Source organism: Lineus longissimus, chromosome 12 (assembly GCF_910592395.1).
Source record: "Lineus longissimus chromosome 12, tnLinLong1.2, whole genome shotgun sequence".
Classification (NCBI taxonomy): domain Eukaryota; kingdom Metazoa; phylum Nemertea; class Pilidiophora; order Heteronemertea; family Lineidae; genus Lineus; species Lineus longissimus.
The window spans coordinates 6,017,548-6,044,817 of NC_088319.1; the positions used below are offsets into that span (position 1 = coordinate 6,017,548).

Genomic DNA, 27,270 nt, shown 5'->3' on the forward strand with positions numbered 1-27,270 from the left:
ATGGAAGCCTTCCACAAAAATACAGCTCTGTATATACAAAATGAATACACTATCTCGCCACATTGGCCAATCCATCGCAAATCGCGACTGATGTCCATAAACGTCAAGACTCTCTGCACATTTCCATCCTTAAGGCCGCGCAGTCATTTGCCTATAAAATTGGTCTTGGGATTCCTTCAGTGAATCACTAAAACATTGGGATGATGTTATTTACAAACTAGGCCTGTTGTCTGTCAGTCAACATGTGTTCCCTGTTTGTTTGGACGAAACAGCTCGAGACCTTACGTAATTTTATTGTCGTCTATTACAATTTCCCGGGACCTTCATTGAAAGAGGTTATTTCACATCGCCTCATGAAAATCACCAACCACCATATATGGTCACACAATTCCATATATGGAAATATAGACTCGCTACCAAAGGACGTGCATAATGCTTCAGAGGCTTTTCTAATTGCGGAAGGGCCTGTTTAAATATTATATCGGACAAGTCGCACCCAATACTCATTCTAACTTCAGCACTTGAGCAAGTCGCCTCGCGAATCCCAGAACTCAACCTCTCAATATGTCTGACGCTGATGATGTTGCCGGTTTGATCGTAGACAATGGATCAGGAATGATGAAAGCTGGCTTTGCCGGCGATGATGCCCCACGAGCCGTCTTCCCATCCATCGTCGGACGCCCAAGACATAAGGTTAGTAAAAAAGCTATTTTTCAAGCTGTTTTATGACACCCGGAAATGTCTAGGTGGTGGGTGGGGCTCTGTGCATTGCCATCCTGAATACCATCCTGACATAATCAGTGGTTTTAAATATACTCCGCCCCTCGATATTTCAAATTTGTATACGAGGTATAGGAGTATAGCAAAAACCTGATCTCAGGATGCCCGAATACGGATGCGCTGTCCGACCGGATCGGAGGTAGGAGTATCAAAAACCTGAATCTCTGGATGTGGCAAAACGGGCATATATATTTTTTGTAGTGGCAGTTTAGTGGATTGTGAAATGGCCCCACATCCCCTCGTTATAATTGGGGGAGTGTAAACCGTATATATAAATATCTAATTGGCCATTTGATTGGTGAATACCATTGTACAGGCGCACAGTTCGTGTCAGAAGTAACATCTTCCACTGTGTAAAGTAACGAACTTGACTCCGCACACCTGGTTAGTCTGCAGGCAGAGAGGGATGTTACTTTAGAGTAGTACTCGATACGTTTGAATGCCAAGAGACTCCAGGGGTGTGCCTGCCGTAGGTCTGACCACGCCCAGAGCTTTTGTTTCCCGGCTATTATTGAGAAGTTGAAATGAAATATCTTGCGTCACCGGTTTCTTTACTAGCTTGGTTAGCAAATAGTTCAGTGACATGAGTTGCGTAACACCAGCCTTAACTTGATTCTTGTAATTTGATAAGCAAACCTTGATATGCATAATATAGATCGGAGGTCAAACCAACGCGGTTTAGTTAGAAAATATATAAAGCCTTGATCCTAATGGGATCATAAGACGTGACCAACCACTAAATGAACTTAGTAGACGAGCAGCGTAACTTATCCTGTCCGTTAGAGTCGGCGTCGACCTCGGCCTATGGACACGCCCCCATAAAAACGCTCTCGAAGACGCACGACCCCTTCGCCGACAGGACCATTTCCTTTCTCGTGGTTTCAACTCCTCTTGACACCATCAATAGTTATAATATACTTATGAAGTTCTCAATTCGTGTCTTTCCAGGGCGTCATGGTTGGCATGGACCAGAAGGACAGCTACATCGGCGAGGAGGCCCAGAGCAAGAGAGGTATCCTTACCCTGAAGTACCCCATCGAGCACGGTATCGTCACAAACTGGGGCGATATGGAGAAGATCTGGCATCACACCTTCTACAACGAGCTTCGAGTTGCCCCAGAGGAGCACCCAGTCCTGCTGACCGAAGCTCCCCTCAACCCTAAGGCCAACAGGGAAAAGATGACACAGATCATGTTCGAAACCTTCAACAGCCCCGCCATGTATGTCGCTATCCAGGCTGTCTTGTCCCTGTACGCCTCTGGTCGTACCACTGGTATCGTCTTCGACTCCGGCGATGGCGTCAGCCACACCGTACCAATCTACGAGGGATACGCCCTTCCCCACACCATCCTCCGCCTTGACTTGGCTGGCCGTGATCTTACCGATTACCTTATGAAGATCCTGACCGAGCGTGGCTACAGTTTCACCACCACTGCTGAGAGAGAAATCGTTCGTGACATCAAGGAGAAGCTCTGCTACGTCGCCCTTGACTTCGAACAGGAGATGTCGACGGCTGCTTCATCAAGGTCCTTGGAGAAGAGCTACGAACTTCCCGACGGACAGGTCATCACCATCGGAAACGAACGATTTAGGTGTCCCGAAGCCCTCTTCCAGCCCACCTTGCTGGGTCTCGAGTGTAATGGTATCCACGAGACCACATACAACAGCGTCATGAAATGTGATGTCGATATCAGGAAAGACATGTACGCCAACACCGTGTTATCTGGTGGTTCCACCATGTACCCAGGCATCGTCGACCGTATGCAGAAGGAGATGACTGCCCTTGCTCCATCAACGATGAAGATCAAGATCATTGCCCCACCAGAGAGGAAATACTCCGTATGGATCGGTGGCTCCATCCTTGCGTCTCTCTCCACTTTCCAACAGATGTGGATCAGCAAGGCGGAATACGACGAGTCTGGCCCTTCCATCGTCCACAGGAAATGCTTCTAAACTCTGAAATAAAGTCTTGAAACTACTTGGGACTGTTGAGTTCTGGTGACATAATCTCAGATTCAAACAAAATGGTTGCCCAACCGCTTAACTGTAGTCTAACTTTGATAAGAAGGCTTGACTTCTATTATTATATATATATGTTTATTTCGTACTAGGTACAATCAGAGGTGCATGGTGTTGAAATATATACAGTGCTGTAACAAGTTTGACAAAATATCGATACAAAATGAGGACATATAATTTAGTTGTACATGAGGCACTCCAGCGGTAGAATCCCATCAACCGAGGAAGTCACCTAAGATGTACATAAATGGTCTAATATCTCATTGATCTCCTCGGTTGCTAAGAATCCATCACCCGAGTCCCTCATGTGAAGCAACTCTTGAATCTGAGTACACAGAAATGACGATTGGATTTTCCATGACTTATACTTCTATGACTCATATATTTTATACATCGTTTTCTTGTGTTTTTGTCTCGAGTCCCCTCTCTAGGGCGAATGATATTGCTATTGCGGGGAGGTGGTTTTTCGACATTTTTGCTCACCGATGGTGGTGTTGTGACCGATGGTAAAGCCCACTTTGTGAAAATCACCCCACCAGAAGTCGTCGCCAACGAAGGACGCCCCTCCTCCTCATCATCATTGACGTGCTAGAGCCCCCCCCCCCCCCCCCCCCAGATAGTGTACTACTGCAAGCTGGTTGTACTGATCTTAAAGGTTTTCCTTGAGTTTAACGGAAAAGCGGGTATACCTAGGAAGGAGGATTGTAGTAGGAATCGAGTTCCCTTGTCCCTTGTTCCCTTCCTTGTCCAACCCCATTATAAAGGTGCATGGTCACAGCGTGAAACACCTTTTCAGCGCACAGAATTACATTTGGCACCGATACGATGTTCTGTCTTCGTTGTCTAGCGAACGCGGATCCCGGGTGCGCATCCCGGGTAGTCTCCCGGAGGTGAGTTTTTTTTTACAAGTAGGTTCGTACCATTGTGTACATTGACCGCCAATCAGAGCTCAGTAACTTCGCCTGACGTCATCAAGTAAGAAACGCACGTGTTGTTAGTCAATAAACAAGATTAGCGATGCAAATTTAACAATTGGTGCGAGTTGGAATCTCGGAAGGACCCAATCAATTATGCACTTTTTGTTTTTATTGCTTTTTTTTCATTTACTTAATTATTTTAATAATAGATTAAATGTACACAATGGTACGAACCTACCTGTAAAAAAACTCGCTGCCGGTGTAGAAGTTTAAAATGTCCTAGGATATAATGTCCGGGAACAAAGGATTCTATTATGCGCTGAGCTTGCCTCTATAGAACCATATGCCATAATCTGTCAGAATACAATAGGCCCGGACACTTTTTCTAGGGGGGACACTTTTTACTTTTACACCCGGACTACTAGTTGTTGTCCTCTGTCCTCGCTAAGAGGTGGCAGCATAGACAATTGACCTGCAACGCACCTGCTACGTAAGTGGGGTTAACACCATGGATGTAATGCCGAGAGATTTGCACAGTATATAAGGGACTTGTTAGGTAGTGTATTAATAAGATAAACCACCGATTAAACCAGGTTCATGCTTGCTTTGACTTGATGAATGACGGATCTGAGGGAGCTGGTTCAGGGGTTCCAGCTGTAAATCGTCCCCTGCCCTAAAAACGGGCGATATTGATAATTTTTAGTAATTGCCTAGTTCCATTTTCTCAGCTCAGATGGTAGCACCAGAGAAGATGAGTGTCGTACGGATATATCAGCTTGGAGGACGTACCGGCGGCGAGTTTTTATTTTACAGGTAGGTTCGTACCATTGTGTACATTTAATTTATTATTAAAATAATTAAGTAAATGAAAAAAAAGCAGTAAAAACAAAAATTGCATAATTTTTGGGGTCCTTCCGAGATTCGAACTCGCACCATTTGTCAATGCGCATCGCTGATCTTGTTTATTGACTAACAACACGTGCGTTTCTTACTTGATGACGTCAGGTGAAGTTACTGAACTCTGATTGGCTGTCAATGTACACAATGGTACGAACCTACCTGTTAAAAAAAACTCGCCTCCCGGAGGCGAATTTTTTTTCCTGAACCTTTTGGGCACTATAGTGTACATTTGTACAGGGACTTTCAGCCAATCAGATTTCGACTAATACATGACGTCAGAATCTTAGAAACTTTAGAGCAGTTGGTAGAGCGCTCGTCAGAAATGGCAGAATACGATGTTCGAGCCAAAGGTCGCGAGTTCGAATCCGGTTGTGGAGAACATTTTTCTCTTGTTCCGGAGCAGCCCGTGCTTAACTCCTATACATGCTAGTCCATTTCGTCATCCCGTTCGTCCTTCCTCTAAGCTACGGAACGAGGCTTGTCCACTTAATCCGGCGTGTAGTCCGTGCCAGCTCTGGTCCTGTAGCAACCGATGACAGTCTTTGTCGTATGTGCCAGCTCTGGTCCGGTCACAAACGAGAACAGTCTGGGACGTATCTACAAGGATGGTTGATGTTCGTACCCTCGGAAGGTGAACACGCAGAGGGAGAAGACATTGCTTGCGGCCCCTAACAATATTTTGTTGACAACGGTCTAGCCCTTGAAGTGACATCTCCAGATTGCGAATCTACTACTTTGTCGCAACACCCTGGTGTTGTGGCAAGGACGTTGGATGTTGATACCTTGATGGGCCCTATTTTGTGAATGGCATTAGCTGTTGATGCAAGGTCTAGGTGCCTGACGGCACATTGTTCAGTGTTCAATGCCATTCAGTGGTGCCATTCAGTATAGCTAAGTAACACTAAACGTCTGACAAGTTGTCCTCAAAATAAGCGCAATCAGACAGTTGAAGCCCCCAAAAGTCTATAGTCACAGACAAGGACCTCTGGTCGATAGCCTCTTCGTGGAGTGTCGTGGCCATCCTTTATAAAAGCCTGGCAATCTCCACCCAAGGTCAAATGCAGATAAGGGCTCCAAAAGGTAGTGAGAAAGCACTCTCTCTGGTTGTCACTGTGGCAGGCTTCCCTACACTCTGGATGCAGCGGACCGGCCTCGTCCCACCCCATAGGTAGACTATGTTAAGGAGGACAACTCAGCCCTGCAATGGTAGAAGGCAGTAACTCCATATTTTGTTCAAATCCACCTTTTGGGCAATTCTGGAACTACTGCTAGTGCTTTATCTTCTGAAATGGTTGTTATCCCTGTAGAAGCAATATTTTCTGAGATTTCAGCATGGGGGTGAGAAGTAACTCCGACCTCCAGACACTAATACAATGGTAAAAGGCAGTAATTCCAATTGCAATGGTAAAGGCAGTAAAAGGCATGTCCAATGTGGAGTTACTGCCTTCTACCATTGTTTTTTTTAAACCCCTGTGGAGTTACTGCCTTCTACCAAAAAAGAAGTTCAAATCCATTGCCTGGAAAGCTGTGCACTTACCCCCACACCCCACCCAAGTACCCCGCCCCTGATAATTCATTGACTGGGTGCCCTTGATCCTTGACAGCCACTGTTCTCCCACTTCCCTGTTACAGTCAAAAACGCATTGGAGTTACTGCCTTTGATGATTGTACAACCAAAAATAGTGGCGGTGGTTTACAATGGAAGAAGGCAGTAACTCCACTTTGACATTGAACTTTGACCTTTTGACCTAAATCACAGTACTTTTGATATTTGGAAGATGAAAAGACAAATATCAAATTGTAAGTATTTTGATAAGATTCCTCATGTTTGAGGCATAAGGTTGATCACAAATTGTTGTTTTTCTCAAAACTATGAAAAGTGGAGTTACTGCCTTCTACCATTGCAGGGCTGAACTGGACTGCCTCGGGAGTCTAGGCTCCAGGAGAGAAGAGGATAATGTGATCCATCTGAAACCAAATATATTTAATTGGTTTTTATGTATCACATAATCAACACCGAAAGCTCCATATAATCTGAGGTATGTCCCATTTCAGAAGTTGTCTTATAAAGAAACTAGATAGAGACCAATGTTCAGTTCACATATTTACATGATGTTTTTTATTTACAAACAGTAAATAACATAATATACAAAATGATGACTAATTATATGCACAATCAACTCATACCAGTTTTAACCCCATATGATGATCATTTTTATTATCATCATATGGGGTTAAAACTGGTACATTTGAATACAGCAGACTGTGATCCCATAGGTTTTTAAACAAAATGAGCAGGCCTTTAGAACCAAACAAGATACATTCTTGTGCTTTTTATACAAGGCAGTAATTTATACTAAATATACAAAGTCTTATTTACCTTTCATTAAGTACATCAAATTAATCACATTTTATTATACAGCATGCTTTGGATCATTATTTTCTTTTCAAACACTTGCGAAGGCAAACACAGTGCAATGACGCAATATGTAGAGCATTCCTTTTACACCAGATGTCAGCACTACAAATCAAAATGTTTAAAGGGACAATTACACATGCAGACTAAATCACTGAGATAACAGAGATAGGCGTTATGAAAAAAAGTCGCCCCATTACTGAGCACATCTAGCATGATGTTGGAGGGAGTAATGCGATGCTGAACATCACCTTTAACATTAATCTTTTCACTCATTTTTACACTAAATCAACATATCATTGTATAGGATATTCAAACATCCGAATGAACAAAACGAAAACGTGAAAGAAACAAAAACTTGTATAAAACATACCGTAAAATCAGTAAGGGGCAATCGTAGCCTTCTGATGCTGTTACCAAGCTAGTTGGAACAACTCCTAGCTGAGTTTAGAGTATACTTTGATAGACTTGTGTATGTCAAACCATTAAAAAGAACCATCAGCCAAATTGTTATAATGCAACTAGCATCACAGATGTACGTTATTCAAAATTTATACAATAGCACATAGTGCTAGTCTCTGTACACAAGAGATAGCTGTAACTAGATGCAACATCTTCATGTTAAGAATTTAAATGCATTAAGAAATTCAGTGGCAGTGAAAATACACAGAATAAAGTTCAATTTAAAACGTCCTATTGAAGAAGGCAGGATCAACAACTGCAGTCATCATAGATACTGTAAACTTGACCAGGGGCCGCTGCAACTTTCGAGATGGCAAGAGCCGTCTTACAAGGGAAACATAAGAACAGAAATGGTGCTGCCATCTGATGAAGTATCCAAGAGACATCCAAGAGATACCATGAAATAAAACTTAACAGCAGTGTTAACATACATTTCCTTTAAGAAATTCTTTAAAGGAGGAGTCAGGGAAGTACTGATGGTCTGTGCAGAAATAATGAAACTGGCCATTATTATGGGCCATCTGTAGTTCTGGAACATCTCCTTCAATCAATAAAAGTCAAAACCAAAAAGACTGGGATGATGCTGCAGACGAAATTTAACACATTAACAAAATCTTCTATCAAGTCTATACCAAGAGGAATCAGAAACCTAGCTTTCCTCGGATTCTTTTGGTATCAAAATGTTTAAAGGAAGCATAGCACAATGTAACTGTAATCAATGGCGACAATCAGACATTTTGTACCAGTATATTTCTCCTTTAAGTGATCTGATGCACAAATTAAGCAGCATTATACACATCACATTTCTGCTACACCTGACTACAAAGTCGTGGATTATTTGGATTGTTTTTTTCGTCTCTTCCTGTTGATTCCAGTGATGACGATGATGTCATTGAGTAGTTTGCAGAGTCTCGCTTATTTCTGCCTGGACCACCAGGGGTGAAATAGTCTGTATTGTTCAAGAATACCAAAGGACCTCCTCTTGGACTATTAATGCCGTATGGCGTCGTCACTGTGCTAGAGTTTGATAATTCCACCCCGCTGTTGGGCTGGTTTGGGTCATAATTCCCCATTGAGCTATGAGGGCGATTTGGTAGAATAACACGGGGTTTCACACCCTCGATAGGAGTCCGCGGCCTAGCTACTTCAAGAGCACGTGATCTGCTATTATAATTCTTTCCGCTTGAAGAATAGTTCGGATTACCACAACTATTGCTACGGATGCCGCCTATAGGAAAGTCTTGCAAACTATAATAGCTTAATTGTGTATCCTTGGACCGGAAGAGCATTTTGAAGACTGCGATTTCCATATCGCTGCCAATTAGTACGTCGACGGTGCGCGCTTAGCACGGCGATAGGACCTACGACGAGAAGAAAACCTGCGGCGCCTAACAACACGGCGGCGCTTAAGCTGAGCGCACACGGGCAACAAAATGACAAAAAAACCTGAAAACATTTGTTTTCAAATATTTTTTCACAATTTGTTGCCCGTCTGCGGGCGACAAAAACAAATGTTTTTCGAAAACATTTGTTTTTGAAACAGTTTTCGAATATTAAACATGCACTAATTTTTTACCTAGGTCTCACCAGCCAGTGCAATGGCCGGGCCTACCTGGCTCCACAAATGGCGCGACGTCATTTCATGCATACCCCTGTTCAAGTGGCTGTCGACCTTGCAGTATATCACTCTTACACATAAACCTATACATTTCTGAATAGCTTGTCGCTTCTAGAATACATTTGGCCAGCTTTCATTGTTATCAAGTAATTCAGTCATGAGAACATGGGGGCAGCACAATACATGAGACACCCTGTACATCGATGAAAATTTTGAAAATTTCACCTTGCCGCCTTATAACTTGACGATTAACATGGATGGTGAAATAATATTTTTATAAACTTCTACTTATCACCTTGAGAAAGCAAAATAATAACAATTTTAAATTTTGATACCAAAATAGGGTGTCGTTGCGGCTTTTCTTTGAGCATTTTGACCGCGAAGTCGTAGAGCTATCGTCAGAGCTACCTCTTCACAAAATACCCAGGACACCGACATTTGAACATGCAACAATAGCGATATGATAGGCTTATCTGTATCCATGGTAATCGCCTGAGATTGAAGAACTTTTTTTTTAAGGGGGACCAATGTTGACCTGATCACCACTGGCTAGTGAGACCCTAGTCAAAATGTTTTTCGTCAAAACGTCGCCCGTTTGCGGGTGACTGCAACGAAACGTAAAACATTTTTTGCGTCATCATCGTCATTAGCCAATCACGATGACGTTCAACGTCATGTGATACCAACCAAGCCATGTCAAAATGGCAGCGCCAATTTTAAACGAAATGGAGATCTTCTTCTTCTTCTTCCAATACTGGGTTTCAGTCTAAGCAGACCATTAGTCCCAGGCGTATGTTGAACAGATAAAAGCTTGGTTGGTGAATGGTAAAAGTTGATAAAATGTAAGGTCGTGCAAGGTAAAATAGTTAAAATCAGCGCTGGTCTAAGTGGTGAGCATCTTCCTGAAGGCGTCGGTGTTCTCGGCCGTCACTGTGGCTTCAGGTAGGCTGTTCCAGTCGACGGTCGTACGCGGGAAGAAGGAATTTCTTTGGGCCTCGGTGGTGGTGTGGTCCTGCCTGAAGGATCTTGAGTTGCCATGTCTGGTCCTTCTGGTTGTCGCGATGAGGTGGTGTTCAACGACGACCTGCAGCTGGAGGATTTTGAAGAAGAGCAGGAGCCTGGCTTGGCGTCTTCGTTCCGCAAGGATGGGCCAACCTAGGGTGCCTATCATCTCGGTCACGCTGCTGGTGTTGTGGTGCCTGCCAGTTGCCCATCTGGCCGCTCTTCTCTGGACCATCTCTAATTTGTGGACTTCGTTCTGGTAATGTGGATCCCAGACTGGTGCTGCATATTCTAGCTTGGGTCTTACTAAGGTGGTGTAGGCTTGGGATTTAAGTTTTTGGTTAGAGGTTCTAATGTTTCTTCGTAAAAAGGCAAGAGTGGAATTTGCTGACTTGGCGGTGTTGTCAATGTGTTCTTTCCATTTTAGGTCTTTGGTGAAGGTTATGCCCAAGTATTTGGCAGAGTCGACCTTGTCGAGGCAGTGGCCGTGAAGGTGGTATTCAGGCGGTGGTCTTGCTCTTCCTCTCGATATAGGCAGAAGTACACATTTCTTAGGGTGGAATTCCATGAGCCATTCACTTTCCCACATCTCGAGCGCGTGGAGGTCGGCTTGAAGCTGTTTTTCATCGCATCTTGATTTTATGAGCCGGTACACGATTGTGTCATCCGCGAATAGGCGTACGTGGGACCTGACACACTCAGGAAGATCATTTATGTATATCAAGAATAACAGAGGGCCAATGACGGAGCCTTGGGGAACTCCTGATGTAACTGGTTCGTTCCTTGAGGCCTCCCCTTCTATGACAACCCGCTGCTTGCGTCCGGTTAGAAAGTTGTTGATCCAGCTTCGGGCTTGCTTTGAGATGCCATATCGCTCTAGTTTGAGGAGGATCCTTGCATGCGAGACCTTGTCGAAGGCCTTGCTAAAGTCCATGATGATAGTATCGGTTCTTTGGCCAGCGATGAGCTCTCGATGGACTTGGTCAACAAACTCGATTAGTTGGGTCTCGCATGACCGCTTTGCCCTGAATCCGTGTTGACGGTTGTGCAGGATGTTGTGGTTCTCAAGTTGCTGCATGGTGTTGCTTGCAATAACATGTTCGAGTAACTTGCTGCATACGCACGTTAGGGATATTGGTCGGTAGTTTGCCGGGTCGCTCTTGTTACCCTTTTTGTAGACGGGTACTACGTTGGCATGTCTCCAGTCTTGTGGTACCTCTCCTGTGTCGAGGGATCTCTGGAATATCAGCTGGAGGATGGGGGCAATGCTGGTTGCCAGTGTTTTAAGTACCTTCGGGCTGAGCTGGTCTGGGCCGGCAGCTTTGTGGGGCTTGAGGTCTTTTAGGAGTTTGAGGATCCCCTGTGTTGACACATGGATGTTTGGCATCGGGGGGGGGGTCTTTTTCTCAGAGTTGATTGTGGATGAAGAATTGCATGAAATAATATGGACGACTGAGCTCGAGGGCACGTTGGTCGAGCTGTGGCAGGAAAGGCCTGCCCTGTTCGTGGTGACCTCGCCGCTCTACAGCGATAAGACCGAAGAACGATCAGAAATGCTAAAATTGTGAGGCGGTCGTTATGCATGGCGGCCGCCATCTTGGAATACGTGGGTGTGACCGGGGGTGTGACGTATGGCGCAACCATGGTTACCCCTTGTTTTTGACGTGACCTGTGACGTGACCGTGTCATTTTGTCTCCCGTGTGCGGGTGATTGAAACAAACACGACAAAGACGCAAAACATTTCGAAAACAAATGTTTTCAGTTTCGCTGTCATTTTGTTGCCCGTGTGCGCTCAGCTTTAGAATAGATGATCCATAGGTTCCCGATCCTCCAAATCCGTATTTTCGTTTAGCGTATCATTGCACCAAAGACAGTGGGCAGATGGATAATGATAAAGTTTTCCGTTTAGCGTATCTCATTGCACCAAAGACAGTGGGCAGATGGATAATGATAAAGTGAACAACAACCGGCTGTATTCATAGTTTTGTTAACCAATAAAACGCACGTCGAAGGAACGTATTTACATAAACATTGCATTGTCAGGAAATTTATACAAAGGGATATAATCTGGCCTCGGGGTTGGCATTTGATCTAGCGGCCTACGCCTGCGGCGCTTCACGGCCTATGCATACCATGTATATATTCAATTAAAATTACTTCATGTACGGGGGCGACAAGGGTGGGGTTGAGGGGCGCAAAAAGGTGGTTGTAATTAACAATATTGACAATTTTCCAACGATCTGCTGACAATTTGGTCTTATCTGATTCGAAATTCACAAACACGATGATATGTGGCGCATCATACACTTTCATCTTACTTTCGTATTAAGTCGAGAATACAAGTCCATTTTTCAATGATTCAATGATGTCGTAATTGACAAAAGTTTCTAGAAGATTCATGCACTTGATTGGGAACAACGTTTACATGACGTAGTAACTAGTGTTGGCCGTCGTCACGTCACCATGCATTTTACATTAGGGACCTTTCGCTACGCCGTTCCGCCGAGAAATCGATCGAGAACGATCGCGTTTTGCGTATGACGTCATCGATTGATGAGTAGCTTTGCCCGTTCCCGTTCTGGATTCCGTGAATGAGGCCTGTTTTTCTCGGCGTCTGTTCACAGTGAACGTTCAAGAAGAAAAAATGACGAATTTGTGGGATTCTAATGCGATAAGGCACCTGAAGTAGTATATGTGAAGTGGAGAGACTGTGTTTTAGAAGGGGAAAACACGTTCATAGGCCGGTACTGCCACGAATCGCCCTATTAAGCATGTTAAGCTGGACATTTTGGATGCACAGAGCTGGCTGGCGCCTGTGTGTGCGTAGGCCTAATCATGATACGATATGATCGGCTCTGTACATTTTACACACACACTGCAAACCCCGACTGCATAGACCACCTACCTGGCTTGGTGTGGAGGAATCATTCCTTCACTGATAGCAGGTTGGTTAGTGTTTGTGGTTGTGCATCGTCTGTCTATAGGCCTAGGGGCCTAGACATCATGTCGTCGGTTGGGCCCCCTCCCAACCCACCCCGTTGGCGTTGTTCACATCATCATTTCACCATCTCTCCTGTGCCCACTGCATGCACTGGATCCTTAACTTGCCTGAGTCAAATCCAAAATCGAAGATTGGCCTATAAGCCATGTAGGCCCTAAGCCTGGGTGGTAGGCTACCTGTCAATGCCTGTGCAGTAGTGTGTGGCTTTAGTCTCTATCTAATCCATCACTAGCAGCATTGAACTGGCATGCTACTGCTAGTAGGCTATGGTAGGCCTAGGCCCTATAAGTATAGGCTAGTAACTAGTAGGGCTAGACCAACCAAAGTGGACGTTTTACTTCATCTATTCTTCCTCCTCCAGAGTCCAGGGCCTCTCATCTCCTTTCTTTCACTTTCAGCAAATGACAGTCCCGATGGGAATTGGTGTGGCCGTAGATGAGATCACTACCATTGAAGAAGGAGGTACACCAAGGCATAAAAAAGCACAAGTGGAGTGAGTTCAATATTCAGGGCCTAAAATTGTTTGTGAGGCTATATATGGTTTGCCTGTGGAAAGGGGATAAAAAAATGGCCCACATTTGTTTTCACGAACCATCTATTACTTCAACCCAATGTATCACGGACAGGGCTTTAAAAATCACATGTCCTTATGCCTGGAGGTAACCAGTTATATACCCTGGGCAATTTTCATTTTTCCAAAGCCCAACTTGGCGAAATTAAAAGTAAATCCCCAAAATCAATGAAAAAATCTCTCTACAATTTGATGTACCGGTAATTCTATTCAGTTCATGAAAAATGACAGGAGACTCAATAACGTGTTGTTGGGTCTGATGGCGTCCATTTTGCATGACTCCAGGACTCGGCAGTCTAGGTCATTGGTGCAAATTGCATCCATGCAAATTATTGTGTTGCAATTATTAACTCTCAAAACTCTCCATTTCAGCCAGAAAACTATTAGATACACCCCCGGTGAAGACATTGTGTTGCTGCGGGAGATTTTGGCGGTGAATCCGTTCGAAGATAACAACAAGTGGTCTGAGGTGGCCGCGAATTTCAACATATTCCTGGAAAAGAAACGACCCGGGACACTGCCTGTGAACTCACGGTCTGTCAAGGAGAGGGCAGATAAGTTGATAAAAGCATTCAAAAAGGAGGAGCTTTCATCCCTCAGGAAGTAAGTTGTGAGCTGGTTTGAAAAAAAAATCTACAGACACTCATTTTATTAATCGTCTTTAAGTACCCTTGGATATCGCAATTCCCCAAATGTCCCTGTGCATTAGCATACTGGTAGTAGAGGTCTATCTGCCTTGCTTTCATTCAATTTCAATGTAGTAATTTGTTTCACTCTGTTGTGTATCAATTTTGTGTCACATTTCCGATTTTCCAATTCTTTGCTTGCAGATCAGGTACTGCTGAAGAGTACACCGAGAGGGAGGTGCTGCTGACCGAAATAATGGAGTTGATTGAATCAGAGAAGACCAAAGCCAAAGGAGCCAAGAAGGACACAAAAGAAAAAGAAGAGGACCTGGCAAATGCTGGTTTGGTTATCCGGAAGAGGGCAATGCAGACCCTTGTTGCCAATGAAGGTAAGTCAAGTTTTCTTATTCCTTTCTCTTAAGGCCAACTAAGATGTATGAACCAAAAAGCACATGGTTTTAACCAGTAGAGCCGCCTGTGAAACACAACTTTGAACTAATACTGCTGATTTGCCCTGAACATGATGTACAGACAAAATGGTGGGGCTGTCTGTGACTAGTTCTACTACACAACTTTAATTTCAGTCCTGTTTTGTGGTAATGGAGTAACAATCATGATGAATGCCAAATTCTTATTGCAGATCAAATTGGGAAGCCTACAGCAGCTACACCAAAGAAGAGCAAGAAGGGGGTTGCACACGAGTATGCCCACATGAAGATGGTTGAGCTGGAGGTGCGGAGGGAGGAACTTGCATTCAAAAAACATGAAATGGAGATGATGAAGGAGAGACGTGAGAGAATGGAGCTGGAAAGGAAAGAAAAAGAGGGACTCGTAAATCTACTCCAGGGACTAGTATAAGTTATAAAGGAGAAGTAGTCATCACTCATTAGCTCACCTCTTAGCAGAGGTGAGCTTATCCCATACCGTGGCGTCCGTCGTCCGTCGTCGTCGTCGTCGTCGTCGTCGTCGTCCGTCGTCCGTTAGCAGGGCACGTTTCGTAACTGTTAGAGCTATTGAGTTGAAACTTGGTACACATGTACCCTTATGTAATGACACTTTGGAGACCAAGTTTCGGTCCGATTCGTTTCATAGTTTGGCCACCAGGGGGCCAAACGTTAAAAGTGAAAATATGCAATATCTCCCTTAATAGTAGTCGGGAAATTTTGAAAAAAATATGGTAGGTACTTCTAGCAAAGGTGCATCATATATCCTCCGGGTTTTTGATTTGACCTCCTTTTCAAGGTCACAAGAGGTCAAATGGTGTAAATTGGCCGTTAGGATGTAACGATGGCACGTTTCTAAACTGCAATGACTATTAATACCAAATTTGGTACACATTCACCCCTTAGTCAGGTGATCTCAGGGACCGAAGTTTGGTCCAATATGATACACCACTTGACCACCAGGGGGCAAAATCCAAAAACCTTAAAAATGTGATTATTCCTTAACTTCTTGCCCGATTGCCACCAATTCGATATCATGGGTACATCTAACCACCATACAGTATATGTCACACAGGTTTTTAATTTGACCTTCTTGTCAAGGTCACAGAGGTCAAATGGCGTAAATTCGCCGTCAGGCTGTAACTATGGCACGTTTCTTAACTGCAATGACTATTGATCACAAATTAAGTACACATGTACCCCTTGGTCAGATGATCTCAGGTACTGAAGTTTGGTGCGATCTGATTTGCCGTTTGGCCTCCAGGGAGGGGGCCAAATCCTAAATTCTTCAAAATGCCATTATTCCTAGTAATGACTTGCCCGATTGGCACCAATTTTATATCATAGGTACATCTAATTCTAACAACCATTCAATGTGTCACCCGGGTCTTCTTTGATTTGACCTACTTTTCAAGGTCACAGAGGTCGAATGTACTGTAAATTGGCCATTTTGGGGAAATTGTAATTGCTTGGACCTACATCAAACCTAACACTACATGACACAATACCATGCTCTTTATCCATCTTTCCTCCACGTGAGGTGAGCACAATGGCCCTGGCCATTTCATGTTTAACTGGGGATTTTGTCCAAATATGGCTTGGGCTTTGGGGGTGTCTCAGTTTTTGTACCTTTGCACAGTACTGTATCAGGTCTTTTATGTTTGGTACTCCTTCCAGTAAAACTGGCCCCAGACCCCCTGAAGATGGGTGTTGAAATTATGTTGTTAATGTTTTGGTAGTTTTATACATTTATTGTATATATGACGTGACGAGACGCGACGTTTTCGTAAACGTTGGTCCCAATCAAGTGCATGGATCTATAGTGACCGGGAATTTACCAAGTCAAAAATTACGGTTCTCTCACCATACTACAATCAAGATGTACAGACCGGGGGAGCTGGCGGTACGTACCCACAAGTCTTTGCGGTAGTCTCGCGCGTACCGGATATAACCCATCAAGCTTTTCTCCTTCAGAGAAATACTGCGTTGCGCTCAAGTGCCTTATAAAAGGCTGTGAACAAAATTAACGTTCGACCAATGAGAAAGCCACATTACCCTGCATACTAGGTTGGACGCGTGATCACTTAGTGACAAGTAAAAATAGAATCAGATCACATGTTTCTATATGTCAGAATGCTGCCGTTTGCGCTGTAGTACACGTGTGTTGTCCAAATTTTCGATTTCAAGGAAGTTTAAGGCCAACCTCGTGTCCACCAGACTAATGCATAATTGGCAGTTGAGCGCAACGCAGTATTTCTCTGAAGGAGAAAAGCTTGATAGGTTATATCCGGTACGCGCGAGACTACCGCAAAGACTTATGGGTACGTACCGCCAGCTCCCCCGGTCTGTACATCTTGATTGTAGTATTCCACGCGTGTTACATCAGCCGACTTCGCGTTCTCGAAACGAATTGCTCCGTGCTGCAACACCATATATTTTCCCAGGTAGGCCTAGCTTTTTCCTGTATTCCCTTCAGCGTACTCCCAAAACCAGTAGACGTGTCTTGCATGAACAGGTCCGACGCATATCTCAATGACACGTCTCTGCCAGATGACTCCACCGTATAGCTTCAGCTGCTACGCACGTTCAATACTGAATAGCACTGCATCGATCTTGGTTTTGTGGATTACGAAGAAAGTCCCGTAGCCTAATCTTCTGAACAAACATGCGATCTCCACATCATCGGAGCCCTCACGCTCGCGAGTCAGAATTTTCGAAATAATGTTTTCACTGAGGTCACACTCACCCTCATCAATGAATGGAGCGTCATCTTTAGAGATATAATTTCGATTATCCGCTGCAGAACCACGTCATGACGTGCAATCTCGAAATGGGCCCGTACGAACCCGTTGCTCTTAGTGATACTATAGATCCATGCACTTGATTGGGACCAACGTTTACGAAAACGTCGCGTCTCGTCACGTTACAGTAATGTAAAATGCATGGTGACGTGACGACGGCCAACACTACGTCATGTAAACGTTGTTCCCAATCCAGAAGTATTAGGGTAGCAGGAAGGGTTGGGCGTTTGTGGTTTCTGAGTCTGAGGGGGTTGGTGTCTGTTGACTGTGCTTTAAGAGAGACTAGGCATGGCGCCAGTCTCTCTTAAAGCACAGTCAACAGGCATTTGGTCTCAGTATTTGGGTTTTGATTGCCATGACTGTACCCCTGTAAAAGTCAGAGGAGGAGAAGTTTGGAATGATGAAAGCATTGAAGAAGAAGAAATGTTATTATATATTGAGGAAAGCAAAATTTATTATGAGACTAGAAGGCAGTGTCCTGACTTGATTATTTTGAAAATGGCAGTCTGAACACATTAAAAGGTGGAACATGGCATTTTATCGACTTTGAAGTGTTCCGCAGTTAAAGGGAGACTATAGGCAGCAGCTAGGTAGGCAAGATAAAGTCATACAAATTTGCCAATAGGGGTCAGTCATATCTCTAGGCATGGCGCCAGTCTCTCTTAAAGCACAGTCAACAGGCATTTGGTCTTAGTATTTGGGTACAGAATCAAGGCAGCTCAGAGAGCAATGATTGAACGATGCTGTGGACAAGTCCAAGGAGACTGCATCAGTCACGACCAACTTCTCATCAGAAAGCGTCACCACCAGCATATTCAATGTTCAGTTCCAACCTGTACCAGTCCAATGCACGCCTGTCATGGTCAGCAGTGGTCAGCTTAGCGCGATATGGAACATTCTTCCGAAACTCAAGCGAGGGAAGTCTGCTCATTAGCCTATCTCGCGCACTGCTCCTTCTTGTCAAACATCGTAGTGAAATCGTGGTACAGTGTGGCGTCCTCGAGGATTGCAGCTGGTCGGACAGACGTGAGGTGGAATGTGGGCGGCTGCACTTCTTCGTTGATGTGCGATGGCAGATAGCACAGTTGTTGCGTTGCATGACAGCTGAAAGTGAATGTGATATCATAGAACTGAGGCGTTTGCAATGAGACTATAGGTGAAGTAGAAGCAAGGAGTGAAATGGGTCATCTTCCAGTGACTGATATACAGAGTAAGGGCACTGGGTGTTGTTAGATTCAGCATTGAATGTATTCCTCGTACAAGCGTGAATAGTGTGGACATACAGTGAGAGGTTAGAGACCCCTATTGACTACTTCTTGTAACTTTATCTTGGATATTATATTAGTATTGAACTTCTAGCCATGGATTATGAAGAAATTGAAGTTGTAGGCATGGAATATGAAAAATTATTCAACGTTGAAAGACATTATTCCATGAGGCTTTGCCGTGATCGCAAAGGACGCGACGCGATTGGTTCACATGCTAATGAGGTATGATAATGATAATTACCTCTATAATGCTACTTGGATAGCGACTGTGTCGTTGATTGCAACAGTGGTCTATGTCAATGTGTGCCTGTAATGTCAATGAAGTATGATGAGGTGATGACGATAGTGCAATTGACTAGGTGGCGCATTTTAGAATCAGCAGTGAGCACTGTGTGTAACATGGTGGAGGCAGCGGAGATGATAACTGTGTCGAAAGTATTGTTATAGGGCCTTCCCTAGGCCCATGGGGTTAAATTTACAATCCACGATTGAAAAGATGTAGTTTGATCGCATTCAACTATAAATCCATTGAACAGTTGTGTTCCTTGGCTTTAGTCAACCGATGACCTTTTGTTGGGCCATGATCGGGGATTGTAAACTGTAAATGTACTATGGACTGGGAGACGGGGGAAACACAAGTGAAATAGACCAAAACAAGTGATTTTGGGGCTTTGGTTTAGACGCATGCCCCACATGCGCCATGCGGGATTATGCGGGATTATACGGTTCATGTGAACTTGTTGACATCTACATGATCTAGTGCCGTTATTGGTCATGGTACATGGTAGGCCTAATCATCATGGCAATATGTTTCAGGAAAAGCTCGGAGTAAAATGAACTGCCGATGAATAATGATGTTGTTCATGTTTACCATGTTTACTATACATAGCCATAAAGTATGCACTGGCCAATACACTTTTTGCACGTCGTCATGGTCATGTTACATGTACGTGATACCTTGCATATTTTGTTTTTTGAATGTGCATGTTTTTTGGGCAAAATCACTTGTACCAACACTAATGAATAATGTCTTCTTATCCCTATGACTCCATACACAGTGAGGGCATTGTCCCATTCTCATCAAATGGTAACTTATTGTACCGTATTAGGGTGGAAGTTGGGGAGCAGATACCTACCGCTGCACGCCTGTCATAATCAGCAGTGATGAGCTTAGCGCGATATGGAACATTCTTCAGAAACTCAAGCGAGGGAAGTCTGCTCATTAGCATATCTCGCGCACTGCTCCTTATTGTCAAACATCGTAGTGAAATCGTAATGGAAAACGTCTGGCTTTGCGCCAGACGTTGAGACTAATAAGTGAAGAACTAGTAGGTAAAGAACTTCTACTTGCGCGAGACTGCTCTGATAAAATTATCATTGCAGAGACTACGGTGACGTACACATATATTTTTTACAATCAAAAATGCCCTCAAAAGACGACATGGAATGATTATTTTATTGATATTTCCTACTATATACCTTCCAATTATCACTTTATACAAATAGATCGGCGTTAGGTCGCATGCTTTTCTTTCCTGGTGACACTATAAAGCAAAATAGTTGCAACCCCGTAAATGCGCTATAAGTCCAATAATAAGTGACGGTGACCCGTTATAAATGTTTCGCCAGCTTCGCTTTTTTGCCGCTACGCGGCGCGTTGGGCCCTTGCGTCAAGTGCATGAATCTATATAGTTATTATAGTAGTCTTTCTCAATCCCGTGATACGTTCTTTCTTGGTGAGTTCAAGATATCCCTGTAGGTGGGGTGTTCCCTGCTTTCCAATCTCCTTCGATACATACATAAAGCGGTAGTTGATAAAGTATGGAATTAGTGAAACCTTGGAAACACTGATAAACCTTGGAATATTCAATGTAAACCATGGAATCACTGTGCAAATAGCGCGGGAAATCGGGTGCGTTCCTTCCACGATTTATACCCTCCCAACTGACAGTCTCGTCCCAGCTGACTTTATTGATAGCAATTTGCCAGTTAGTTCAGAAGCCAACATTTTTAATGTGGAGGATGACGTCATCAATTGGCAATGCGCTGTGGTCGTTAAAATATTTTATTTCTCTTCAATGGAAGCAAAAATTAGTTTTTATGATTGTTTTGTATTCCATAGACGATAAAGTATTATGCTCGGTACTAGATGCAGGAGATCATAGGACAAACACACACGTGAATAAAAAAAACCGCTTAGAACTGGTGACGTCACAAAGATCTCTGCATCCCTCGATGCGTACTGGAAGATGTAAGAAATCGCTCACGGCGAAGGAAATTTTCATCCGCAAACTTCGGTAATAAACATACATGACTAGGCTTCTTTTATTCATCGTTTGTTATAAAATATCAGTCAATCATAGACAATTAGGCCTAGACATAGGCCCGTATTCTTGAACCCACCTTTAAATAGGGCTAAAGTAGGCCTTTATTAAGGCCACCTTTACTAAGGAGTTCCTTTGTTAAAGGCACCTATAAGAAATGGTATTCAAGAACCACACTTTAACCTCCCTTATGTTAAGGTCCACCTTTACCTCAAAGTTGCTAAAGGGTCCCTTTGAATAAGGGACACTTTCAATAAGGCTCCCTTTATCCTTATAATGATCTGAGGTAACAGGACGATGTCAGTTTTGAAGTCCCGTGTAATAACTATAGTGATTACACTACCATTGTTATATTATGCCGTGGTCTTGATCTGAAGTGAAGTACTCTAGTCTCGATCTTGTAAGGACAGACAATACTAGGATACAGACAATACAGTAAACCCACCTACTCGACGCGGTGCTGAATAGGCTTTACTATTCCTTTATGTACAAGGGCCAATGACTCGCTGGACTAAGGTGTAGGCGTCACAACTGCACTGCATGTGCCCGCCTTGCGTTTCTCTTCGGCAAAGCCCATCGGTGATGTCATGCGTGTACAATGCTTTGTGAGGCCTGGGGACTGGACACAATAAACCTTGAATTGGATTCTGTAGAGCACGCATGTACTGTTTGTTGCTGAGGTTAACCGGTTTAATTGAGTAGAACGGCTAAAACCAGCCACATGTCAACATACAGGGTGACCCAGCAAATACGATTTGACATTTTCAATGAAGTCCGGCTATCTGGGGTCCTTTACACCTAGGCCTAATCCAGTTCATGTTCAGGGTCAAGGAATGCCATTACATCCTCCTGATCATCATTGCCATCGGCAGGTAATTGGAGCGGTCCGTCGTCAATGTTGTCTGGACGAAAAGCCGTCTCAAAGCCATTGACGACGACCTGGACCTCCACTGCTTCCCATGCCCGACTGACAATGTTGATCACATTAACTAAGGAAATCTGGTCACAGGCACCCTGTTCATTAGTGTTTCTACTTTTCCAGTCCTTCCATTCTTTCCTGGCATGTTTCTTAAACGATGCCATAACAGACACATCTAAAGGCTGTGCAATTGAGGTACACCCCGCAGGTACCAAATCTATGATTCCCCCCCAGTTCCATCACTGCGTTCCCAAAGACCTCTGTTAGATGAACTCTGTATCGGTCCACGATAATAAAGAACTGATCGCAGTTTTCTCCCTGCACATGCGGCTCAAGAACAGTATCTGTCCAGTGTTCAATGGTGTCTTGCCTCATCCAGCCAGTATCAGAAGTGGTAACTTTCACATTATGTGGCAGTTCTTGCTGAGCAACTTGCTCCATCTGCCTCACAAATCCACGACGAGGAAATGTTATGTGAGCTGGAAGTTTTACTGCTGTAGCAGCAATGCACAATGTAACGGTGCAACCTAACTTGGCATTTGCACGAGATGTCCGGATATCGACCGATTGCGCCCCTGTGGTTTCACATGTATACACAGGACGACAATCCAATAGCAAGAAAGTTTCATCCATGTTGAAAAAGAATCCCATTGGTATCTGAAACTGTTCAACTACCCCAGCGACATCATTTCTGAATTGCGCGACTCTAGCTGCGGCGTCTGCAGGGATCGTAGTAGTGTTTTTATTAGTCTTCCGAAAAGAAATCTTCTTTCTCTTCATGAAATCGGTCACCCAACCTGCTGAGGCGTGGAATTCATGCCGAATCGGTCTAGAACGGACAATTTCATTCCGTCTGTCTTCTGCCAAGTTGTCCCACCACGTTTGGAAACGAGTGCTTTTACTTGGAGGTCCGAGACAGACACAACCAGACACTTTTGCCTTTCACCTACGAACCACTCATGGAGATTAGTTTCTACTTCAGGCCATGTTCCGACATGATTTTCTCGTATTTTACGAATTTTACCATTTTTCTCGAACAGTACGGCATCTTGCTCCTCTCGGTCCCATTTCCGAAAGGTGGAGGGCGGAATTCTGTGATGATTTGCAAATTCATCACTACTGGCGACTGTCCCGTTCGCCAAGGCCTCTACACAATCGGATAGATACCGAATTTTTTCACTGATACCATAGCTACGTCGACGCTTTCTTAGCGGTGGTACATCCATGACAGCACATGTAGGCCTACAGCAAGCCAGAGTGTACAGGCCAAAAATGACATGACAGTACCGGCTTATGAAGATGACCCAGTAAACGTCAGCTAGGCCTATAAACCTCATCAATTTCATAATGCAATAGTATTGTGAAGAATTCGGAAGACTAGCCCATGACAATTGGCCTACAATTCCAGGTTACCACTCTGATCTGCATGACAGGGTTGATCGGACACATTGATTTTGGTCCTAGGAGTCGCGTGGCCCCTCTACACAAAAGAAAAGTAACGCCTATTCAGTACCGCGTGGAGTGGGTGGGTTTACTGGGGTTGTATTGTCTGTCCTTACAAGATCGAGTCTAGAGTATATGCAGCTAGGCCTAAATACATGAGAGTTCATTGGGTAGTGCGGCTGTGGAAGCGACAAGTAATTGTACTCAAATTTTGCGGACAACCAACATGCTGAAAACAGGAAAAACCAACGGTTCTCCGGATGACGGCAAAACACAAAAATCGCGTAGACGGTTCAGTGAAATAGAAAAACAGTTACTAATGCAACTGGTCACTAAGGAAAAGCATATACTAGACCAGCGGGAAAATACTACTAAGGTTCTGACTGCCAAAAATGGAGCCTGGGACAGAATCACGAAAAAGTTCAATGCGCAGCCAGGTATCAAACCTTGCGATACTACACAGCTTAAGAAAGTTATCGATAATTTGAAAGTGAAGGCAAAGAAAGACGTTGCACAGGAAAAGAAATGTCGCCAACTGACAGGAGGTGGATCTATGGATAAAGATTCCGTCGCTGATGATGTATCCCACATGGTAGCATCCTATTGTAGCGAAGTACTCCACCCACTGGATAACGACTTTGACGATGATACAGGGTATCATAAACCAGAAGGTAAAGTATTGACTCAATACTATACAGCATTGTTTTAATCGAAATAAATAATCTGCCACATTGTGGTGGCTCATAACTGATAACACTCATCACAAAAAGGTAGCACTAATTCGTTCAAATTAATTTTCAACTCTTTTCACTCTTCGTATTAAACTGACAGTCCAATATATGGCTCCGTTCTCCAAGTACCACGTATCCATCACACACATGATAACTGCATTGAATTTAAGAGCATTAATTAGGGTCCTTTTCCAGCTTTATGGAATTGAAGCCACAGAAACAAAACTGTTCAGCATTTATCTAGACCAAACGGAAAACTAAAAATGTTTTACTTCTGGCTTAAGCAAGAGGTTTAAAAAGGTCTCTATTGAATCAAAATGGCAAATTGAATTCTTCAAAACCTCGGTTTTTCAGCCAAGAAAACAAAGCCATCCGCTGGCGCCGGAAAGCCTGACGACTACGAGGACTCATCTGAATCTGATGAACCCCAAGTCATTGAAGAATTAGACGAACCAAACACACCCAAGACTGAAGCCCGCTGTACTCGAAACGTGAAGGAGAGGCCCCGTAGTAAATCTCCATCAGCCGTAGGCAACCGCGCGAACGCAGTTGATTCAGCTTTGGCAATGCAGAGGGAAGAGCACGAGTTCCAGATGAAGTATCTGGAGAACAAAATTAAATTTGAAAAAGACGAGCACGAACAACGGATGGAGGTGTTCAGGTTGCAGCAGTCGTTTTGGACGAAGCTGAATAGTCGAGGATTCCAAGCAGTCACAATGCCAGGCGCCACAGCCAACAATGCTGTTGATGACTACCAACTATCTTCACCAGTTTATACACAGTTGTAATAGGTAAACTTGTTACTTTTGATGCACAATTAAATCCCTTTGGTACATTGTACATGAACAGCAGATCAAAATAATTGTCAATAAATTGTGCTTATTGAAAATGTTGTTGAACAATTGTTTGTCTGATAGAAGCACCCATGACATTATCATCCCTATCGACTACAGGGACATCGTCATCCTCAGCCTCAGCCTCTTCACCAACATCTGGCTCCTTCAGATCAATGGCAATATTGTGCAATACTGCAGTCGCAGTGATGACGGACATTGCTGTGTCAAGCTTCACTCTTATACCCTGTTTCAAACACGGAAATTTGCGTTTCCATATACCAAACATTATTTCAACTGCAGATCTTGTACTCTTGTGTGATCTGTTGTATCGCCTTTGTGCACGGCCAGCTGGGTTCCGAAATGGCGTCATTAAAAATGGTAGGCAAGCGTAGCCTTTATCTCCAAGCAGAAGGCCTTCGAATTGGCGTTGTTCAAGCTGGAAACAAATCCGGCTGTTATCGAAAATCCGTGAATCATGAGTTGACCCCGGCCATCGATTAACAATGTTGATGAATTTCAGATCTGTATCTGCGATGCCTTGAACATTCAGCGACATGAAACCCTTGCGACATCTATAAATTTCACGTTCGTCCAAGCTTGGGGCTTCGATGGGCACATGAACTCCGTCAACGCAACCTAGCACATCAGGAAAACCATACTGTTCATAGAATTTCCTTTTATTTTCAACAGCTTCCTGTCCAATTGGAAAACGAATTACTTCGGCTCGTTTTCTTGTTAACAGTCCTGAAACCCTTTTAACAAGTCTTGAAGCCGATGGCTGGGACACTCCTTGCAAATCTCCGTGAACGATCTGAAACGAACCTGTCGCATAGTAACGGAGTGCAACTAGCACTTGGGTCCTTGGTGACATGGGGTGTCCACGATTGTTCTCAGGTTCCGGGATGTCGTCGCCAATGAAGTGCATCAGCTGGTTAAATCCATCCTTGGTGAACCGAAATCGATCAAAAAAGGCGTCGTCACTGAAATCATCCTCTCGAAACTGAGGAAGCAGTGTCCGGATGCGTGGCATACGCACATTGACGTCATAAAGACGCACTAGTCGGTTGACATAATCGCCCATCGCTGAGTTATCAGAAGAGATCCTTCCACATCGGCTACTAAAGGGAGACTAAAGGATACTCCAGACCAACCTTATGTTTAAAGGCCTCCTTACAGCAATTTAAAGCATTTCCTGTAATGAAGGAAGGTTCTAGAAATGGCCCAACCTTTGCTTAAGGAAGATACATAAAGGAGTCCTTTAGCCAGAAATAAAGGTTGGTTCTTGAAATGAAATTTAGCTAAAGGTTGACTTAAAGTCTCCCTTAGTGTTAAAGGAGGGTTCAAGAATACGGGCCATAGTCGTCAACCTTATCCATGCATAATGCATGACAGGCCCCCAATTTTCTCTGTATCACCCTGTATGAACAGACCGATCCGTAGTTCAAATAGGCCCCGCGTGGTGGTGGCGTATTTATAAGAGGAGCGCTATTGGTCCATATTATGGGTGTGTGGTGGGCGTGTCTTCCCATATTTGGGAGATCAGTACTGTACACTGGAGGCGAGGTACAACTGGGTTGTTCTAAAATATAGACTATTGAATCGGATATGCGACAGATTTCTAAATTACCATAAAATTCCGATCTGATCATGTAAGAATAAGCTCCAAATGTTGATTCGTAACCACGTTAGGTTCGAATGGCATTATTTCATGTTTTTATGCATTTTTAGGACTGATTCCAAGGTTTATCACTGGTTCCAAGGTTTCACTGATTCCAAGCTTTATCAACTACCACATAAAGCAGTGTAATCGGCTCGAAATGGGCATAGTTTATATTTAACTTTCCGGGTGTTAATAGGGCCTACTAAAGGGTTCGCCCTCTTTTCGTGTACTCTCATTATTATATAATATGTTAGTATATTATGAGGCGGCGACTGTTTGTAGAGAGTGCCATGCTGACCGGTCTGAGGAACGGATATATATATAAGATGTCGATCGGAATAAAATGTTTATACCATAAGCTGTAGTGTACGTCCCGTGAATTTGAAAACTCGCACCAGGAACTCGGAGTGGCCATCGGTGAAAAGGGGCTACATCTTTTGGGGGCTCAGCCGTTTGTGAGAACTATTTTGTGATATTGTTGATTCGGGACAGGGCAATGTGTTGGTTGATCGTGCAAGTGATTTGCGAGTCG

The 27,270-nt window shown here is 43.8% G+C and overlaps 2 protein-coding genes across 2 annotated transcripts; one reads left to right on the plus strand and one right to left on the minus strand.

Annotated features, from left to right (window-relative positions):
- Window positions 1-532: 532 nt before the first annotated feature.
- Window positions 533-2,866, plus strand: LOC135497108 (actin, cytoplasmic-like). Its single transcript, XM_064786825.1, has 2 exons — window positions 533-693; window positions 1,729-2,866. Exons 1-2 carry the CDS (start codon window positions 565-567, stop codon window positions 2,731-2,733), a joined length of 1,134 nt encoding a protein of 377 aa, XP_064642895.1. The 5' UTR covers window positions 533-564; the 3' UTR covers window positions 2,734-2,866.
- Window positions 2,867-25,121: 22,255 nt separating this feature from the next.
- On the minus strand, window positions 25,122-26,408 carry LOC135497259 (putative nuclease HARBI1). The gene has a single exon (XM_064787020.1). The coding sequence runs from the start codon at window positions 26,157-26,159 to the stop codon at window positions 25,122-25,124; it is 1,038 nt and encodes a 345-aa protein (XP_064643090.1). The 5' UTR covers window positions 26,160-26,408.
- Between the last annotated feature and the right edge of the window lie 862 nt (window positions 26,409-27,270).